At 37.9% G+C, this 22,390-nt stretch overlaps 1 protein-coding gene across 2 annotated transcripts in view; it reads left to right on the forward strand.

Annotated features, from left to right (window-relative positions):
- The first annotated feature begins 5,263 nt into the window (after window positions 1–5,263).
- Window positions 5,264–22,390, forward strand: part of GYPA (glycophorin A (MNS blood group)) — a 28,654-nt gene continuing 11,527 nt past the window's right edge. Inside the window, exon 1 of one of the 2 annotated variants that reach the window (XM_021666730.2) lies at window positions 5,264–5,500. In XM_021666730.2, coding sequence (XP_021522405.1) covers window positions 5,464–5,500 — 37 coding nt within the window. In that variant the 5' untranslated portion in view covers window positions 5,264–5,463. The remainder of the gene's footprint in view (window positions 5,501–22,390) is intronic. The other variant, XM_021666729.2, reaches the window with a different exon arrangement.

Here is a 22,390-nt window from a genome sequence, read left to right on the forward strand (position 1 = left end):
GCACTCACAGTATTCAGGGTGTCTTTTGGGCGCCGCAGGAACAATCCGCTTCCTTCAGAGAGTCTGTGGGTTCTCTCAGCCTTCCTCATTTATTCCTGCAGTTCATGATGCAACCCTCCACATGCTGCTTTCTCTGTCCAAGTGGGAGCTGCAATCTAGTCCTCCTCCCATCCACCATGATCTCTGGAATATGTCTGAAACGTTCTGTGTCTTGATTTGAGTGATGGTTTCACACATATACTCGTGTGTGTGTGTGTGTATAATAAATGAGTTATATACTTACAGTTTGTGAGTGTTACATTTTAATAAAAATAAATCTTAGAAATTACTATATATTTGTTCCTTATTTTTATCAATATACTTCCTCCAGTATTCATATAGAGAAGCAGGGTTAAATTCATGTTCACGAAGGTAAAGGGCAGAATGAATTGATATCCTAGACACTGAAAAGAACAAATGTGAGATTAAAATTTCAAACAGTTTTGAAAACTACTACACTATGTAGTCTTTCACTCTCTTTCTTGATATAAGACCATTGCTCATGCTTTTTTCTCTGCTTAAGATGTTCTTACTTCTCTCGTGACTTCTCTACTCATCCTTTAGGTCTCATTGCTTGCTCTGGAAAGCCTTTCCACAACCCCAAGTATGAGTTAGGTACCCCTCTTATGTACTCTTATAACATCCTTTGCTTACTACTATCATCTACTTGACGCTCCGTAATTTAATTGCCTTCTTAATTTATTTGTCTCCCAATTAAGCTGTCAGTTCCTGAAGGGGAACTTGAGTTACTGAAGGCTGTGTCTTCAACACTTGGCACAATGCCTAGTAGGTGCTCGCAAATCATTTGTTGAATTAATAGATGGATATAGAACAAGTTGGACCTATCAGTTCTCAGCAGAAATATTATGCACGATACCTGATTCCAGCAGGATAGCACAATGGACTTAGAGGCAACTGGGAACAGTTTTTCACTGCCTGCATCACCATTGTAATGATGAGAGTTTCTCACTTCTGGGGTTTATTCAACACACATCACATCTCATTATTATTTTAAAGAAAGGAAACTCAAAACTGGATTAAAGAAATGTCACCACTAGAAGGCGTTGAAGAAGTCTCCCAAATAAACTTGGTTTCCAAACCCAAATGCCAAAAGCTTAGGAAGAGCGTAAATGAATGTGATGAGTTGTGTTTTTGCTCTCAATTATTAGTGCCCTTCCTGTAAGTGTTTTGTATATCTTCATCATTGCCATATGACTTACAAGACTTCCATTTGGAAGAATTATATTTCCTTGTCCCATTGAGGTCAGTTTGGCCAGTGATTTACATTGACCAATAGAACGTGAGAAAAAAAAAAACACATACTGTGTCCCAGAGGAAGCATTAAAAACCATTTCTTATTTGACTCTATTTTTCCCCTTTGCAACAAGAACAGTGTATTCCCAATGGGGGTGGCTCCTTCAGTCTAGATCCTGGAACTTGTCACCATCATAGACCAAATGTAATGTGAGCAGAAAATGAACCAGTGTTGCTGCAAGACACTGAGATTTTGAGGCCTTACCAAAGTAGAACCCGGTCTAAGAAATGGAAGCAAGTATCAGGTGGAGGACTTACCAGACTCAAGAAAACCTCTTTGTCCCAAGAGACAGCCAGTCCTTAGCGCCCATGGATTGTAACAATGTAGAAATGCATGCTAACTCTTGCCAGATCTTCCTGTAAGAGGAGCCAAATTTTTAATTAAATCCCGTTCTGATTTTCAATTAAAGTATACCTTCTTTTTAAATGTCGGCAGCTAAATCCATATGTTTAAAAAACACTTAAGGCAAATCAAATCAAGTAATACCTTAATGATCCCTTTTCCATTCTGTAGTTTGTTTATACGTAAAATAAGAATGCTAATATCTGTTCTGCCTCTCTAACAGGGTTATATTGAGTGTTAGATTTGTCTTACCTTATAGTTTCTTAAAAAAATTTTAATTCTGGAATGATGCTAAACTAACAAAGGTCAGGTAAATTCTTAGACTACTCTGGCAAAGCAGACTGGACAATTCTAAGGTGATGAGGTACCAAAGAGGCTAGCAGTACAAACCACTGTGCCTCAACTTTCCCATCCCTCCCCCGTTCTCCACTCCTCCATGCAAAACCTGAAAAGCAGACTTCACCACTGGCACATCAGACTAGCATGCAACCATCTTCAGGAATCATCTGAGCCTGAAATGATTGAGAGATAAGTAATTGACAAAAATGAATGGTTTCCTGTCATAAACAAGTGAATGGTTCTCTGTCATGAAACATTATGGTTCATGACAGAGAACTGTTGCAAGTAAACAAGCAAGGTTTGTGTTGTTCGACCCAAGTTGACTTTCCTAGATTATAACATTGAACTTCATCCTTCTTAACCACATCATAGAAACGACTCAGGCAATTAAAAAGAAAAAAGAAAAACAAAATAGCCCAAAGACATATAGTATCAAGAAAATTGGACAAATTTTCTATGTTTGATCAAATGTCTCTAAAGTACTTGTTTTATTTTATGCAAAGAATCAAAATTCTAAAAAGATGTGGATTTGTCTAATAATTGCATGATATAGCTCATAGGTAGAATTTTATGATAATCCTGAATGTGTGTTTCAGTCAAAATATTTTTTAAAAATTTAAAGACGATTAGGGAATGCCTGAAAGAGAAAAAGGTAATCTGTTGTATATTTTTTTTCTGTTGCATTTTCAGGGCTCACATTTTTCCTTTTATTGTGCAGACAAGCCACTAGAGGGCACCGTATAGCTCTGCTTCCTCAAACCCTGTGTGAGATGCTGAATCTGACCTCTAATTTCCCCACTGAGGACCCTCCAGGTTTTACCTTACTTTAATAGGGTCCGATAGTGACAACCCGTCCGCCTGAAGAAAGCTGCAAACCTGTTCTTATCCCAAGGCCAGTTCCCCTTCCCCAGGTTACTAAAAGCTGATTGGTCCTCAGGTGACCGAAAGCAAAGCATTCATTTCTTTCCTGTGGCTACCTATGTCATCTAGTCCCCAGCCCTGATGGCTGGAGTTTACTGCCCCCCAGCCTCTGTAGGGCATCGTGCCAGTTGCTGGAAACAGAACAACAGAGACAGGACCCACCAATACAAAGTAAAGGATCGTTCAGAACAACCTGAGACAGGTGTTAATAAACAGGCCTGTGTCAGCAGTATAGGAGTTTAGAGAATTGTTAACAATGCGATTCTGCAGACAAGGAAAATGGGCAGTCATGGAGGAGAAAGCGCTCTCAAACTGTGACCAGTCCAGGCTGAGGAAGGTATGAAAGCTGAATTTTAGGCTGTTTCCTTTTCCTTTCCCCTTCCTGCCTTAGCAAGGGACCTCCATACTGGAAGGAACCTGAAGCTAGGATATGACATAGGTTACCTGAAGTATATTTAAAAAATGATCAGCCCATACACCCCAGGACTGCCCATGAGAAGTTGCTTTCCTCTGCACTGCAACATTCATTTGTCATGTATTGATTTGAGAAATATTTATTGTCAAGTGTGCCCCAAGCGCTCATTGGTAAATAAGATAGCCATAGTCAGGGTGTGCCCACTTAGAAACTGTAATTCAGTGGTAACACAATGATTGCAATGAAGTGTAATAAGTCCTATGATAAGGAGAGAAGATGGCACCATATGAGTATAGAGCAGGGGCACCTGACCGAGACAGTAAGTCAGGGAAGGCTTCGTGGAGGAAGTACTATTCAATTGAGATCCTAAGCAGAACTGGAGGCCACCTAAAGAAGGAGTAGGTGTATTCCAGGTGACGGTAGCACAGCCCAGAGGAAAAAGGAATCAAATAGGATTGTATTTGTATATATACAGTTTTGAGATCTTGCTGTTTTCCACTTATCCATTTTATCCTGAGTCTCCATAACTTTAACTGTTTTTGAAAATGTGACTTTAATTGTTGCTCTAATAGTCCATTGTAAGAGTAGTGACATTTATTTACCCATATTCATAAACAGCATTTTAAAGACTCATGCTAATTGCTCTCCCTTCGTCAATACAAAATCACGTGAAATAATTCTTACTGCTTATATAAATATCAACGTTTCTTTTATGTGACTGACTCTTGAGCACAATTCCTGCAACACAACGTGATATCCAGCCATAACAAACACTGAGTTTGTGGAAGGTATTGATTGATTACGTATTGTTTAATTTTAACTTTGTTATAAATTTTGCTGCAGTTGTTTGTCATGAATTGGCAGGGCCTTAAGAGGCATTCTGGATTCTTGTCCTGCTGCTCAGATTACCCTCTCCGTGTCATTCATTCTTCCGTCTCCCCCAAGTCTGCATCTCTGCTCCCTCCATCCCCTAGTCCCTCAGTCTCAGGCTCCTCCCTCTCTGGGATGCTCTGCTGATACTTATCTCCATCTTTTCTCCAGTAAATATTTTTTTTTTCTCTGTGGCCCAGATTCCTGAAGCTGCAAACATTGGCTTCATAAATGATTTTTTTAAAAACCACAGTTTGGGTAAAAATATAAGTATGATATTTGTGGCAGATTGTTCACATAGCAAATTGATTTTCTGGGTCAGGCAGAAAAGACTTTCACAAAAATCTTACAGGAAGTAAGATGATTTAGATGGAGTTTCTAATCACCATCTGTTGAATCATTTCAGATCTAATTTATATTTTTTGTTCTGCCTCCCTTTAAAACTGAGCTTCCTCAGATTTCCATACCCTTCACTTTAACCTGCTTTAGCAGTAAGGTTTTGGGTCTGTTGGGTTTTGTTTCTGACTCTTTGCCGTTATTGTCTTGGTATTCACTTATACTTACTTATGCTTATTTCAGAGAGAAACGGCTCACTGGTTTCACAGCTGTCCAGGCACTAGCTATTCAGTTCAAACTGTATTTTCAATGAAAGATTTCTTGCGTCTCATGTCTCTTACATTGCTGTGTGACACACCATGAGTTTGGGAGTCTTTCAGAACCACAGAACACTCAAATGCTTTAAATTTCTCAATTATGTTTATTTCACATATCGGAAGTCGCTTTCATTTGGACCACAGGATCTCGACATAGAAATGAGAAGGTCCATAGCTCCATAACAGGTACGTCAGCCTGGCACATGCCCTGGCCTCAGAGCTTCGCAGTCCGGTTCTTTGTCCAATTGGGTGGCTCTTGTCTATCCCCTTGTCATACCCACTTTACTTATGCAAAGTTAATATCACAAATAGCAGCCCGTTCCTTGCAGTGAAAATTGTACTTACCACTTTCATAGCCCCAGTTAAGAAGATACCCGTGTATCTTTATTAACAGGCGCTTAACAACTTTGCATCATTTAAAATGCTTCCCCTGCCTATTAGCTGATGATGGCCTCAGGAAGGTGGACCTGGAAGATAACAGCTAGCAGGCTCAGGCCAGACACCAACGCTTGCAGTTGTCCTTGGTGGTTTTTTTACACTGACTTGGGGAGCCAGCTCATGATCTCAGGATGTATGGAAAAATAATCTTTGTATTACTACTGTCAGGTAAGTGATTTTATTTTAGCTTGGTCCTGTTTCATTGGATATGAGATCATAGAATAAAATAGAAATGACCCTATTTTAGTTCTATCTTATTTAAATGAATAAATGAGTAGTATTTCCTATTCCAGTCTGGTGGATGGATTTTACTGGAACTCAGCTGCCAATGTGGGGGAAATGGCACAAGAAGCCCAGTATTTATGGCTGAATCCAGTTTTCTAGTATGAGAAGCTTACTTCAATTCTAAGTCTAGCCAGAAGTAAAAGAATTGTACCAAATGCTATGAGAAATACCTCTGTGTGAATCAATGTATTGCTTTGTTTGAGTCATAAGGAGATTCATTTCCAAACTAAAGAGTTATTAATGAAGGTGTTGGTAGCTATATGGCTTTGAGTTTTCCAAAAGTATAATTTTCTACTTCTGCCAAATGGTGAGAAACCAAAAGTATGAACACTGAAACCGTGGGGAGCTGTTCACCCCTCTGTGGGTCCGTTACTGAAGTGTGACTCTGGAAGAAAAAAAAACAAAACAACTCTTACTGGCTCAGGTGTCTTGTGAATTTTTGAAGAAATCTAAATCCATTAAAATAAAGAAATATCATAGGGTTATTATTAAATTATATTCATTCAATAATTTGAATTTAATTTAGCTTCATTTAAATTTAATTATTAATTTAGTGTATTACGTTAACATGAGTTTGGCCTCTTTCTGAGAATGTTACAGTTAAACACCCTCTCTAGTGAGTGTTCATGTGTTAGCAAAATTACTGCCCAGCACACAAATAAGGGGCAGGCAGTTACTTCAAACATTCTGAGTCTATTAGACATTACTGTACCCTAAGTTACAGCAAGTGTCAAGGATCTACTAAACACCCTATAGCATATAGGGAAGAGAGATCAGCATTTTCTAAGATACCCTAGGAGAGGATAAAATAGCGTCAGAGTTAAGAGAACAGGCATGAGGAACAGACAAAACTGGATTCAAATCGAGTTTTACTTCTCAAGGCTGGGGAACATGAAGGCAAATTATGTGCCCACATTTTTTTATGTGCCCTCATCTGTAAAATGCAGGCAATGTTGATACTTACCTCAAAGTAATAGCATAAAGACCAAACCAAGTATTTAATGGAATACACTTCCTGATGCCTGAAACAAAGTAAAATGTTAAGCTTACTATGCATTTTCTATGCTAAGAATTAAGTATCATGATTAATAAAAATATATAAGCATTAAAATAAGTAGTAGCTATCGATAATTATAGATTAGGGAACAAACCTATGTATGTGATTGGTGATTTCTGAAAAGTCAGAGAGAAGAGAAAATTACAGCAAAAAAAAAAAAAAAAGAAGAAGACAAATATAGCTACTCTGATTTGTTTACCAGAAAAGTATGAAAATATTTAGTTTGAAGAAAAGAAAACAAATGATAGGGATGTGGTGTAATATTTGTATATATAGTCATATATTTGTAGTGCTGCTACACAGAAAAAAGAAGACGTATTCTTTGTGTTGCTCCTTGGAGCAAACCAAACTTGGCATAACTCAACCAAAACTAGACACTGCATACTCTACTGGGGTGTGTGCTCAGTATTTGGGAAAGCTCTGTGTGACTTAAGGTGACCCAAATTTGAAAAGGGTTCCTGGAAAAGAAATAATTTTTTCTTTAGTTTCTACAACTACTCAAGCAGATAGTGGATTAAAGCCTTAACTGGCACTTGATGTAGGGGTCACTGGGACCAGATGACCCTGAAGGCTACAGTGGTCTCCAGTACTCAAGCTGTTATCTTAGTTTCAGAAACCCTCCTAGGAAACTCTCTTGATGTGGCTACTTTATAGTATAACAGAAAGGGGTAAGAGTAAGTTTTCCCCCCATACTCATTAGCTGAAAAGTAAACATGGAGAAGCCTTGAAGCCTTTTTTTCTTCTTCTTCTTCTTAGACATAGTCTTGCTCTGCCGCCAGGCTGCAGTGCAGTGGCGCGATCTCGGCTCACTGCAATCTCCGCCTCCCAGGTTCAAGTGACTCGCCTGCCTCAGCCACCCGAGTAGCTGAGATTACAGGCGTGCGCCACCACGCCCGGCTAATTGTTGTATTTTCACCACGTTGGCCAGGCTGGTCTCTATCCCTTGACCTCGTGATCTGTCCGCCTCGGTCTCCCCAACTGCTGGGATTACAGGCGTGAGCCACCGCGAGTGGCCTTTTTATTTTTTCTCTATAAAAAAAGATGATTGCTTTGTTTTCTCCAGGAATCTTAAGAATAAAGCCAATATTTCTATCCTAAACTTATCGGAGGTCTTCTTCCAAATGGAGAATCCATTTTTTCTAATATGACTTGATTCTTCCCTGAATTCCTGCACTTATTTCACGATTCAGTCATTACATGTCAGACTGTGAACCAGACACTGAGCCCAGAGCCGGAAGACGAATGGGCTCCCATGGAGGATCCCTGCGGGACGGGTGCAGTGGATGGTGGGAGGGAACACAGGGAATACACAGAACAACACTCTTATTAAAATAGGACAAAACAGACAGTCAAAAATAATACAAAGAAATAAAACCAGGTAAGACAATAAACATGAATGCCAAAAACTGCTTTAAAAAGGGTAGCAGGAAATTATTTTCTGAGGGATGGCATTTATGCTAAACGTGGAACAAAGAGACAGAGCCAAATTTTCCCAAAAATTCTGGGGAAAGAGGATGGAAGGCAGAGGGAAGAGCAAGGGCCAAAATTCTGAGACAGGAGGTTAGTTAGTGTTTTCAAGGAAAAGCTGGAGCTTTCATTTGAAAATCAGATTCTGAAGCTAAGAACCAATTTGTAAATACAGCACTATATCACTTCAACTAGAAAATTATGGCATAAACCAGGAGTCCCCAAAAGTTTTTTGGTTTTACTTAAAAAGTCAAACAAAATTTGCATTCTGGGTCATAATGTACTAATTTAATTGGAGGAAACAAGGGGACTGATATGATATCATCATGCCTACTTTATTCATTCGTGTATCCCCAGAATCTAGCACAGTTCCTGATTAGTATTTATAGTAGGATATTGGTTGAATAAGCAAAGAAGGAAGTGAAGGCAGGGAGAAAAAGAAACAAGCAGAGAGGGAGAGGAAGCGAAACTCTGTCTCGAAAAAAAAAAGAAAGAAAAAAGAAGAGAGGAGGGAGGAAGAGAGGAGGGCAGGAATGGAGGAGAGAGAAGGGAAGGGAAGAGGTGGGAGGAAAAGAAGGAGGAAAGGAAAGAGGAAATATTTGTTTTCATCTGGTCAGACCCAGTGAGTGCTCGGCGAAGACAGATCATGATTATCCTGTGCGTCTGATTCATATCCCCGCAGGTAAATCAGTCTGAAAAGTACATATTTAGAATGACTAAATGAAGAAACAAGGCAGCTCTTTTTTTTTTTTTTTTTTTTTCAGGGATCCAAGAAGAGAGGCTTGCTAGCTGTCTATTTAATTAATAGAGGAAAGAGTTACAGGAACTGTATGCCAGGGAATACAGGACTATAAATTCTTTAAAAGCAAAACCTTTGTCTTCACTTATGTGTCCCACACATTGTCAGCCACATAGTCAGCAGTCAATATCAACTACTCAAAATGACAAATGACAAAAGACCAGAATTTTGTGGCAGACTAGTTTAGCCATGAAAAGTCATTTAACCCCAGAGGGCCTCAGTTTTCTTGTGCCTATTCAATGAAGCACTGAGTAGGTGGTTACAATACAAAACAATCATTTTTCATCTGTAAACCCCATTGAACCCCCAAAATTCAGCCTGAGATGAGCTGGACTAGTCACCAAACCTGTAAATATCTTTAGCATGGTGTGAAATAGGGTTTTTAGAAAGAAATGGACACCCCACTGTGAACTCCTTTGCAGAAAAAGCCTGAAGAGAGGAGAAAGTAGGGATGGTATCTCAAAGTTGCTTTGTAGTGATTTTAAAATAGGAAAATTAGCCTAACATTCTTGTGATAAATTTATTTTCATCTTGGTTTCTAGAAAACTATTCAAAACATCTACGAGCCTGTTTGAGAAGTAAACTTTTGAGGAATTTCCCCCAAGTTATCTTTTTAGATTACATTTGACACCAACTGCAAATGTAGTATCTTCTGCCCAAAAAATTCACAATCCTACTTATATGGTACTGACAAAATCAGGTTGGACCTACATTTTTACATCGTAGATTTCCACCCATTATTATCATATCCACATCTTTAGTAAGTACCTATTGTATAGTTTTCTGGGATAAATGAACTAAACTAAAACTAAAGCAAACATATTGAGAATAAATATTCTGGGTTTATCTCTGGGTGTTGTGATCATAAGGTTTTTTTTATGATTTTAAATACTTTCTAAACTTTCTGCTAAGAGAACCATATAATATAATCAGACCAAGTTTTTAAATGTTTTATAAAGCAAACTGAACAAACATAATCTCTGCTTTCTAAGAAGTCTTTAATTTTTGTATGTTACTAATAGACTATGACCTATACAATTTATTTGGGATATTTATTAAGAATTTCTGTCTAACCCAAATTATTATATGTAAGCACTGGAAAAAATGAGGTCCTCTTTGTTTGTCATGTACAAAGTTCTATAAATAGTTATTGAATCAACTTTGGTATTTCTACCCCTAGATTTATGTATAGCAGGTTAGGTTCTGTACATAGGTAGGTTCTGAATAATAACAACCAACACTGATACAGCGTTTACTCTGTGCCACGTACTGTTCTAAATCATTTACATTCATTTAATTTTTAAAATTATAGTAAAATACACATAATCTAAAATTTACCATTTGAACCATTTGAAAGTGTACAATCGGTAGCATTTAATGTATTCAAAATGATGCACACCCATCACCATTATCTAGTTCCAAAACATTTTCGTCACTCCAAAAGGAAACGTCTTGCCCATTAGCAGCCACTTCCAATTCCCCCAGCCCCTGGCAACCACTGATGTGTTTTCTACCTCTACAGATTTACCTATTTTAGATATTTCATATAAATGGAATCATCCAATAGGTAGCCTTTTGCGTATGGCTTCTTTCACTTAAGATAATGTGTTTACCACATGTTCTCACTCATAAGTGGGTGTTGAACAATGAGAACACATGGACACAGGGAGAGGAACATCACACACTGGGGTCTGTTGGTGGGGTTGGGGGCTAGGCAAGGGATAGCAGGGGGTGGGGAGATTGGGGAGGGATAACATTAGGAGAAATACCTAATGTAGGTGATGGAGTGAGGATGGACACAGCAAACCACCATGGCATGTGTATACCTATATAACAATCTTGCAAGACCTGCATATGTACCCCAGAACTTAAAGTAAAAAGAAAATATAAATAAATGCTGAAAAAAATACATAATGTGTCTAAAGTTCATCCATATTGTAGCATATATCAGTATTTCATTTCTTTTATAATAAATACTATTCCATTGTGTTGGTATATTACATTTTACTTATCCATCCATCATTTGATTAAAATTTGGGTTGTTTCCACCTTTCAACTACTATTAATATTCCTGTACTTGTTTTGTTTGAACCCATTTTTAATACTCGATGTAAAGGAGTAGAATTGCTGGGTCACAGTAATTTTATGTTTAACTTATTAAGAAATTGCTACTCTTTTCCACAGGAGCTGCTCCTTTTCACATTTTCACCAGGGTGTATGAGGTGCCAGTTTCTCCATATTCTTGCCAGAAATTGTGCTTTTCCATTTTTAAAATTTTAGCCATTCACTTCAGAGCGTATGAAATGGTTTTTCACTGTGGTTTGTTACATTTACGTAATAACTAATGCTGCTGAGCATCTTCTCATGTGGTTGTTGGTAATTTGCATTTTGCATATGTTTAGAGAAGTGTCGGTTCTAGTCCTTTACTCATTTTAAAATTTATTTTTATTTTTTGTTGCTAAATTGTAAGAGTTCTTTCTGTATCCTGGATATAGTCTTATCAGATATACTATTTGCAAATATCTTCCTTCACTCTGTAGATATTTGATTTTACTTTTGATAGTCTTTTGATGCACAAATGATTTTCATTTTCAAGTCCAATTTATTTTTTTTCTTTTGTTGCTTATTCTCTTATATCATATCTAGAAATAATTGACAAATTTAAGGTCATAAAAATTTCTCCCTATCATTTCTTCTGAGACTTTTGTAGTTCTCTTATATTTAGGTCTTTGGTTTATTACCAGTTAATTTGTCTATGTGATAAGAGTCCACATTTATTATTTTGCAGTTGTTCCAGACTATCCTTTTCTCATTGAATGGTCTTGACACCCTTCTTGAAAGTTAATTGGCAATAGATATATGAGTTTATTTCTGCACTCTCAGTTCGATCTGAAGAACATATCTACTCTTGGGGCAAAATCACAGTTTTATTGCTGTTACTTGGTTGTAACTTTTTAAATCATGAAGTGTGATTCACCAAACTTTGTTCTTGTTTTTCAAGATTGTTTTGGCCAAACAATTTCATAGAAATTTTAGGATTAGTTTTTCCATTCTTGCCAAAAAAAAAATACATGCATTTTTAACTTAATTAATCTGTTCAATAACTCTATAAGGTAGAGACTACCGGCCCATTGTATAATGATGGAACAAAAATATAAAGATTAAGTAAATTTTGCCTGGTCTCAGGTATTTGTTAAAGAAATTAGTTTGAACTTAGGCAGTCGTGCTGCTGAATCTGTGCACTTAGAGAATACGTTATGTTGCCCGTACCATACCTAGTGATACTCCAGGATTGGCTCCCTTACTCTTACAACATTGTCACCCAGCGTCCTGATTGTGCTTTCATCAAGGTGAAGACTTTAATGAAGGTTGATGGTCTGTCTTCCTCCTGTGGTGCAGCTAAGGAACTCTAACCGTATGGCTGTTATGTTAGCCTTTTACTCCTTTTCATATGGGAGATAGAAATTTCTATTTAAATTCTGGAGGCCTCCTTTTGATGTTATCATCTATTTCCCAGTCGTAATTATATTCTAAAAGTCAAAATAAAAGGAAATAAATGCAAAACAAAAAAACATGAATAGTACAGCTATTTGAGGCAGCTGAGAAGATAGACCATGGCACTGAAATTGCATTTTGCTAGGAAAAAGACCACAAAATTTCTTCCCTAGTCACCTTTCCTTAACTATTCTGTTAGATTCAGAGCTCAAAAACATTGTATCAGGAAATGTCCTTTCAAAATGAGTGTATGGGAATGTGGGAATGCATAATAAAATCTGTCCTCACTGATTCGTTAGCAAAAAACCACATAAATCAATAGCTTGTGCTTGCAAGCAGATATATTTTAGATCCTTTCAGTGTTTGGTTTTTGCTTTATTGATCTATCACAATTGGAGAAAATGCAAAATTTCTCACTGTTATTGTATTTTTGCCAATTTCTTATTCTGCTTTATATTTCTTGTTGCTATGTTATTGGGCTATAATGGTCCATAATTACTTAAGAATCATTGTGAAATATACTGCTTAATGACACAAGTTAATTTTTTTCGTTTTCTGTAATATCTTTGCTCTTAACTCTACTTCACTTAATATTAATATTGTTATTCCTGTTTGTTTATTTATTTAATATACTGGAGACAGAGTCTCGTTCTGTCGCCCAGGCTGAAATGCAGTGGCATGATCTTGGCTCACTGCAACCTCCGCCTCCTGGGTTCAAGCATTTCTCCTGCCTCAACCTCCCAAGTAGCTAGAGCCACCATGCCTGCCTAATTTTTTTGTATTTTAGTAGAGATGGGGTTTCACTGTGTTGTCTAGGCTGGTCTTGAACTCCTGAGCTCCAGCAATCTGCCCGCCTTGGCCTCCCAAAGTGCTGGGATTACAGGCATGAGACACGGTACCCATCCTATCTCTTTTGACTCTATCTAATATCTTTGTCTTCTAATACAATGTAATCCATATACATTTATTAGTTCATAACTGACAGTATCTTATTTCTGTCATCTTTATTTAGTATTTTATTATATGATTCCTTGTTTCTGTTCTTTTGATATATATATACTATGTTTTATTTGCCTTTATCCTCTTAAGTGTTTCTAAAGGTACATAGCTTACTTGTAATTGTCCCATTAGCTAACTTTATGTTTTTGAAAGCATTCTCTCTCGGAATTCTCGTTTTGGTGGCATGGCCCACATAGAAAGTCTCAGTGCTTTCTGGACTTAGTTAAGCTGGATAAAGGTGTACATGAGCCACTGGTCAATGGCTTGTGCAGATCTTGAGTGCATTTCAGGCTATTGATTCCCTCAGCCCCTCTGGCAGCCAGGTATTCAGATAGGGTATAGCCAGGTGCATCAGTCTCAAAACATAATCAAGTATTATTGAGACATAGTTAATGTACATTACAGCTCACAGCACACACTCACACACACATGTATCTGAAATAAGATTCCACAAAATAATACCTTCCCTTATTATGTGTGATGTACTTTGATATATTCTCTTCTATTTTATACAACTTAATTTTTTTTTAGAGACAAACTTTTGCTCTGTGGCCTAAGCTGGAATACAGTGGCACAATCATAGCTTACGTCAGTCTCCAACTGCTAAATTCAAGTGATTCTCCAGCTTCTGCCTTTCGTGTAGCTGAGACTTCAGATGCGTACAACCACACCTGACTAACTTTTTTGTTATTTTATTTGTAAAGATGGGGTCTTGTTATGCTGCCCAGCTTGGTCTCGAGCTCCTGGCCTCAAATGATCCTCCTGCCTTGGCCACCCAAAGCACTGGTATTACAGGCATGAGCCACCACACCTAGACTACAACTTAATTTTTTAATGCCAGTGACAACCCAGTAGACTGATTTCATGGCCCATTAGTAGAGGAATGCACCATCTTCACTGCATGTTGGAATTGTCTCAGAGAATCTGTGGAGCCCTGATAACTAGGTTTCATATCCAATGATTCTACTAATAAAGGAGCCAAGCAAACTATAGCCTGCGAACGGCCAGTCCTTGTATAGCTTACAAGTTAAGAATGATTTTTACTTTTTTAAGTGCTTAAAAAATCAAAAGAAGAATAATAATATGTTAATATTATATGAAATTCAAATTCTACTATCCACAAATCTTTATATGAAATTCAAATTCTACTGTCCACAAATCATTATTAGAACATAGTCATATTTATTTATGCTTTAGTTTACATATTGTCTCTGGCTCCTTTTGCACAGTGACAAAGTTGAATATTTATAATAGATGACCCACAAAGCCTAAAGTAGTTACTATCTCTCCCTTTACATAGGAAGTTTATTAATACTTGCGCTAAGGGATCTCAACAGACAATGTGGAAAACAGGTTTTAGACTAAAGATTTCCAATCTAAATTCCTGTGGAGCTTTTTGAAACTGCTGCCAGGTGGTGGTGGGCACAGGATGTGAGGCTCCAGGCCAAAACCCAGGCTGGCTTCCACCATACAGTTCAGCTCTGTCTATTTCACACACTGATGAGTTTATCCTTGGGAAGTGATTAAAGTAAAATTAAATGCAATTTGAGGAAGGAAGTGAGGGGGACTGTGGCTCTTAAACAAAACTGTAAGAGACACTAACATTTAAGATGGCAAATGGTGTTATTTCTAAAGTTGTTCAGGCTAATATCCCATTCGGTAGCTGTTCAAGTTATACATAAAGGTAACACTAGAAGCACAGAAAATCTAAGAACGGACCTCAAAACTCAGGAAAATGAAGTTTACATATATTAATCTATATTACCACTGGAGCAGTTGTTCTCACTGCTGACAGCACATAAGAATGGATATGTGACAGCACATAACAATGGATATTCCAATGCCTGGATACCACAGAGGATTCTATCATGCAGTCAAGGATGAGAACTACTGAACTAGTTTCATTTCTGCAATTTTTTATTGTTCAACCAGCGAAAGAAAGTACCAGTGGTGTGAGAACTTTGGGATAAAGTTTTTGTTTTTAATTAAAATTCTTTTCATCCAGCCCAACTTCCTTAAGCCCAAATTTAATGTGTGTGAAGTTCAGCTACAGAAATACCAATATCTTACACTAAAGCAGGCACAGGTAAAGTACGTGAAATCCCTTTTGTTCTGAGGATTCTTTAGTGGACAGGAGTGACCAGATTGGAATATGCTTGGCTGGAAAAACTTAAGATTCAAGTTAACAAACTGTTAACAACCAGAACCATCTGCCCTTCCTTAATGTAGATTTGCCACTGCAGGCCACCCTACAATTCTATGTTAGAGGTATAACATTCCTACCCTCAGACTATGAACAAGGTAAATTATAATTTTTCTATCTTTTCATTTATCCCTGATTTGCTGAAGTGAAGGCTTGCTTGAGAGTTAGTTGCATTATAGTTTGGTGAGAATTTAATCTTCTCTCAATGACACTTATTTGATGCTCTCATTCTCCTTCTGCTGCATAGATCACAGTAGATCTTGGCAGACAGTTCTGTAGTGACATAGATCTGAATCAAAAGCCAGGTCTGCCACTTAGCAGCTGTGTGAGCTTGGGCAAGTTAGACAATGTTTCTGATGTTTTTTTCTCCGCCACAAAGAATAACATACAACCATAGGTCCTCCACTAGTTGTTTTAAAAATGATTAGAGAGATGTGCAGAATGAAGTAAGTGTACAGTAAATGTTAACTACAAATACTATTATCTCATACATACAGATTTCCATGATTCATGAATGGTGAAGCATCTTAGAACACATCTATTCCAGGCCGGGTATGGTGGCATGAACCTATAGTCCCAGCTGCTCAGGAGAATGAGCCAGGAGAATTGCTTGAGGCTAGGAGTTTGAGGCTAGTATGGGCAATATGGTGAGACCCCATCTCAAAAAAAAGGCAAAAAAATTTTTTTTTAAGTTTAAAAAGAGAGACATCTATTCCAGTACTCTCATCTTAGAGGCCAGAAAACTGAGGCTCCGATAATTTCACAGACTTGCACAGATTCCCCCAACCATTTGGTGGCAAAGCCAGGAATAGAACTCTCCTCTCCTTTCCCACTGGGACAGTGGACAGAAATTCATCTTGCTTTCCATCTGTCCAGGCTGAAGAATGTGCACTGGCCGGGATGACAGAGTGACTGATTTTTCTCTCCATCTCAGTGATGGTTTGAGACAGTGTGGATGACCAGAGGCTGGACAGTGCAGAGACAAGCTAAAAAGTTTAGGCTTCCTGGAGGGAAGCACAGTCCTCCTAGGCCACAACACCTTCGAGGTAGAATAGATAAAGTACCCTTCTCTACCAAGTTAGGAAAGGCAGAAGCGTGACCAGTTGGCTGTATGGGGACGGCCAAAGCATGCCAGTCGGAAGATGAGCAGAAACTGGATCATTCCATTTGGCACCTCGCACACTCACTGAGCCGGTTAATAAGCTGTGCTTTTCTTCAGAGTCATTGGCTGAAGAGTTCGAACAAAAAGTATTGAGAATAGGCCATCCAAAACAGTAGACTCAGATGTTATCACACAAAGCACTTTATCCTTGAGTTCAATTCTTCTAAATTGTAATTGGCTGCTTTGGCTTAATAAAGAAAAAAGAAAAATGAATGGCCACAGACAGTATGGGTATCTAACCATATTATCACAACTTGACCAAGATTGAACTTGTCAAGCCTTTGGTTCAAGAGCAAAACAAAATCATTCCCTTGAAATACTGCTTCATGGGAACACTCTTCTTCAAACAGCTTTTAGCACAGGCAAGATTCCGATTTATACGTTCATTCTGTCCAAGACAATGAGATCCAGCAGAAAAGGCAATGAGTTGGAAGTCAGAGGATATGAGTTCTTGTCCCAATTTTACCGCAAATTAGCTGAGCCTAACTTCTACAGATGCATTTATCAAGCAGTTTTCATGGTCATTGCAATGCCAAAAAACTGTAGCAGTTAGAAAATTTAGTTTTCAGACTTGGAAACTATTTAAGGCATTTGTATGCAGGGTGTGCCCTTGTAAGAGTTTGCTTATGCAAGATAAGGCTTCTTTCAGCTGCAAGTCAGGAGGGAACCAAAACCGAAACCAGCAGCTGCGTGGCTGACTTTATCACATCTTCACAGGGGCTCAGCCACTGGACGTTTGCATACAGCAAAACTGCAGGGTACTTGTCCTATATCACCTTTTACTTTTATGTTTCTAATAGCATTTCATGTTAGAAATGTCAGTTATTTGGGAAAGCTGAGTGGTCTGGTGAATAAAGCATAGAGCAGAGAGCTAGGAGGCTGGCTCTCTATTTCCAGTTGTATTCCTAACCTGTCCTGTGCCCCCAAGTCACCCCACCTCCTTGGTACAATGGGAACAGTGACAGAAGTCCAGGGTCTCTCACCCAACACATGGGAATAAGAGACAAGAGAGGTGAAATGTTCTGGAACTTATCAGGTATTATATAAGTATAAGCTGCGAGACGATTCAAATACAAATTTTGAATATTTCATTTTCTAGAAAGTATACCAATTCATTCCACCCTTCCCAGACCTAAATTACACAATTCAATTTAGGTCACAGATCTTTACTTTGTAATAAGTACCATAGCAAATGCCATTTCAGTGTCTGAGAACTGAAGAACATAAATTTAAACTAGGAGTTTGAGGCCTTGCTAATATGCCCAAACCTACCTATTTTATTTTGCACTAATTTGCCACTTGAACATGAAACTCTTCAATCTGAGAGATTTCCCAGCTTTTGCCTGCTAGCTGCCCTTAGCCTCTTCACATGAAGGCACGTTATATTCTCCTTTCTCCATATGTTAGCCCCTGCTATTTCTATATCCCTCCTCCTCTGCATCTTCACCTAAAACTCTACCCATCCATCAAGGTTCATCCAGTGATTCATTTGCAAGCAGGCATAGGGTAATGTTTGAGAATATGTTTTTCAGAGGCTCATGCAGCTAAGAAAATGTGCAGTGTTGGCAAAGGCCAGTCCATTCCTGGGTAGTCACGTGCTGGACACATCCATCTTTCATAACACCCCAAGGTAAATATGCTTCACTTGGAGAGAGAAGTGGAATTTTTCAGGTATAAACTGGGTGTGTTCCTGCTAGAAGATGTGAAGGGATTAAGAAAATGACTCTCATTTCAGTATTGCTAGAACAAAACACAATTTCTCTTAGTGGCTATGGCATAAGGACACTGAGGGCTAAGAGATGTAATCTAAGTAATACAATAAATTAGTGTGGAAAAACTATCAAAATGAAACCTACGTGACTATTATTAAAATTCTAGCTTTTAGGATGTCCAGGGAGCTCTGGAATTTAGTTGCCCTTTTTTGTGTGTACAAAGTGCCGCAATGCTTGCTGACTAATACACTGAAGTATCAAGAGAAATCTTTCCAAAAAGATCTCAACCAGGCAGTGAGATCTGGGAGGTGAGAATAATATTGGGGGTCAGCAGAAGTAAGTCTCCATTCTGCTCCTTATCAGATATGCCCATCTGAGTTAATCATTTAATTTTTATGATACCAAATTTCTTATCTGTAAAGTTGGCAAGTTGGATTAGATGTTCTTCAAGTGGTTTTCTAGCTTAAATGTACCTTCTGAATTCAACAGGACAATACTGAAACTGACCTTTAATCTAGGAATGACACAAGTAGATTTTTGGAAGCTAATTTAGCTACAGAAAGCTGAGAGCTCTGAGGCCAAAGAGATAAAAATAACAGGAGAGCCTTCTCTTAATCCAGTCCTTAAGCAGTTTTGGCAAACTAATGTTTGTTGTTCAAAGGTTACAAGTTTGCATTTTTTCTACCCAGTTTACTGAACTAAATATGCTATAGTAAAAAGTCCTATTCAAAAACCATCTTTTTGCATATATTTTGCAGCTTTGCAGAATTGAATATGTCCACGGATGTCTATTAGCTGGTTAGTTAGGAATCTAGGAGAACCAAGTAGTTATGTGAGCTGTTGCTATCAAGTGTACTTTTGAAACTTCTTGGTGATATTAAGGGAGTGTATTGTGAAAATTTGGTTTCCTTTCCTTGAATTTGAAAGAAACTTTAGCATTTGAGGATGTTTCTTTTGTTTCTCCTTCTAGGTAGGTGATTTTTTTTTTCAGCCATGTGCTGGTTTATTTAATTTGAAGCTATTGATAAAATTATTTGAATTGCCCCCATGTGATTCTACTCTGGAATAACTAAAAAAATTATTTAAAATGTAATTAATAGTAGAAAACAGAAAAGCTCATTTTTTATGGGAACTATTGTTCTTTCAAGATAACACTGTTTTGTAAATTATAGACTTCCAATAAAGTCTTTGTGCCTTCCTCTTACAACTAAGCAAGCATGGATATTAATTCCTATTGAAAGGCGTATAAGGTCATCTTTTTTTCCAGAAATGGAAAATATTCCCATGAAGCAATATTTTAAGGGGACGACTTTGTTTTGCTCTCTTTGTTCCATTTCTTCCAAAAATGGAAGAGAAACGAACTATGAAAAAGGTCATTATAGGTCAGCTACTATTGTTAGATTGTTGAGGAAATGATGTTAAACACATTTTTTAATCAAACTTTAGGGCATTTATATGTTTATTTTCTTACTATGTTGACTTAGGTGACTATAAGAAGTTGTATCAAAGCAACTGATTCTGGAGAATTAAAGCAAATATTTCTAAGAACATAAGTGGCAAATTTCAGTCTGAAATCAATTCGGCCATCAATCAATTTTTTAAAGGTACAAATAGGACGTAACAGGCTCAGATGGTACTTGGATAAAGAATATACAATTTTACATTGAAGAAATTGTGTCAATGTGTTACCCACAATGCTAGAAATTCCCAAGTTGTGACAATGGTTCAGAGCCTTGTTAAAAGCCAGCGTGGAGGCATGTAGATCCAGCTGGAAAGAGAGGCATTATGGTCTAACGTAGGACAAATTTTAAAGCCAGCATTAAGGTCTGAGTCCAGCTTTGTAAACTTGGGTACGGTTTTTGATCTCTGGGGTTTCAGCCTTGACTTCAGAACAAAATTTCCACCAAGTGCTCTTTCTATGTGAGGAGTACCTATTAAAGAAGAAAGAAGCCTACCTATTTGCTAGAGTGTTCAAATTGTTTTGATAAAGCTCAAAAGTTATCTAAATGAGCTCTCTCTCCCTAAGCACGTTTTCATTTTTCTAAAAAAGTTACATATACTTTGCCTATAAATTTAAAATACTTTTAACCTCATCTGACTCCATTTAAAATGAAAAGAACTAAAGTGCCAATTTTAAAAGATGTTAGCTCCCATTCTTGGTTCTTTGCCATAATTTTTTTACAACCTGCTACAATTTTCTGCCCCCTTTAAAGCCTCAGGCTACAGGCCTTCTCCACCAAAGGAATGTTAAGAAGTGATAAGGACACTCTGTGAGCAGGAGTGGCCAGTTTGCAAAGGGAGTGCTTATCTTGGCCACTCTTGAACACAAGCTGGGACCCTCTACTGCAAAGCTCTGGCGTGTTTTTGTCCCCCAAGTTATCCTCCATACTACTGACAGTGATTTTCCCTAAATAAAAAACTGCTTCAAACCCCTCATTGTCTTTCCACTGCCTTAAAGATGAAGTCCAAATTCTAGAACGTGGCCCATAACATTTGGTGCTTCGCCACCTCTTAGCCTCCCATTTGCTGTTCACCCAGTTTTCTGTTCCTCTCCTTCTCACACCTTGTGTGGCAGCCACATAGATAACTTGCAGTTTTTCTAACTTGTAATGATGTCCTAAATTCCAAGGCATTCCTGGTACCACACAGCCTGCCTGGTAAAATCCTAGACTTCTTTCAAGATAAATTGAAAGAACACCTCCATGAGTTCTTTCTACCTCCTCCAAGTGGAATTGACCACTGTCTCCTTTGTGCCCCCACTTCCACCACCATCCTAAAATACTTATTATACTTAGGTTACATAATTGTCCTTCTTACTGAATTGGAATTTCCCTGAAGGGAAAGACCATGAATTATTATGAGTTATTTATCATTGTATTTCTAGTACATAGCCCACAGTACACATCCAAAAAAAAAAAAAAAAAAACTTTTGTTAATGATTGAACAAATTAATAAACACCCAAGGTCCCCAGTAAGCATCAAGGTCTAAGGAATGCATATCTGGATTCTAAACAGTCATAAGATTTTACAACACCATGTTAAGCACCAGGGATATCAGAGAGCTTTTAGTCTAAATCTTGTTAGGGAGGCCAGCAAAGACCTCCTAAAGGAAGTGGCATTGAACTGAGGCTTGAAAAGCCAGTAGTTAAGCAAAGATAGGGAAGCAAATATTTCAGATGAAGGGAGGAGCTGGCACAAAGGTTAGGACATGGAAAATGGTATGGCGCATTCACAGAGCGAAGAGATGTGTGGAATGGCTGGAGTCCCAAGAGGAAAGGGTAGAGAGAAGCAATAAAGATGGGAGGCAGACAGGACTGGACCATGCAGAGTCTTGCAGATGTTCACAAAGCAAAGTGCAGCACCCTCCCATAGACTGAACACACCTCCCTACCCGAACCCTTGGAATTCTGACTCAGGCAGTCCCTAACTTCCTGCTGAACAGTTAGGAAACTTGGAGGAATATGAGTATTTGTAGTCAAAACTACTGGAAGGCCTCCCTCAATCATATGTTTTACCTTAAAATTGATAAATATTTACAGACTAAGTTTTGTGTAAGTTTTTTTTTGGCTTTTTTCTTCTGTTAGTAAAAGAATGCTTACTATCGGAATGTTGAAAATATTTTATTGCTCTTCTACTAATGCTCATTTTTCCAGATGCTTGCATTCATTCTGCATGTGCTATTTTGTCATTTGGCTTGCTTAATTTATTATGTTCACATTCAGATGCAATGTGAAAACCCATTGTGTTAGTTTGTTCTCACATTACTATGAAGAAATAACTGATGGGATCTAATTAAACTTAAGAGCTTCTGCACAGCAAAAGAAAACTATCATTAGAGGGAACTGGCAACCAACAAAATGGGAAAAAATTTTTGCAATC

This window comes from Aotus nancymaae, unplaced genomic scaffold (assembly GCF_030222135.1).
Source record: "Aotus nancymaae isolate 86718 unplaced genomic scaffold, 86718_ANA_hifiasm-v0.15.2.pri h1tg000033l, whole genome shotgun sequence".
NCBI classification, from domain to species: domain Eukaryota; kingdom Metazoa; phylum Chordata; class Mammalia; order Primates; family Aotidae; genus Aotus; species Aotus nancymaae.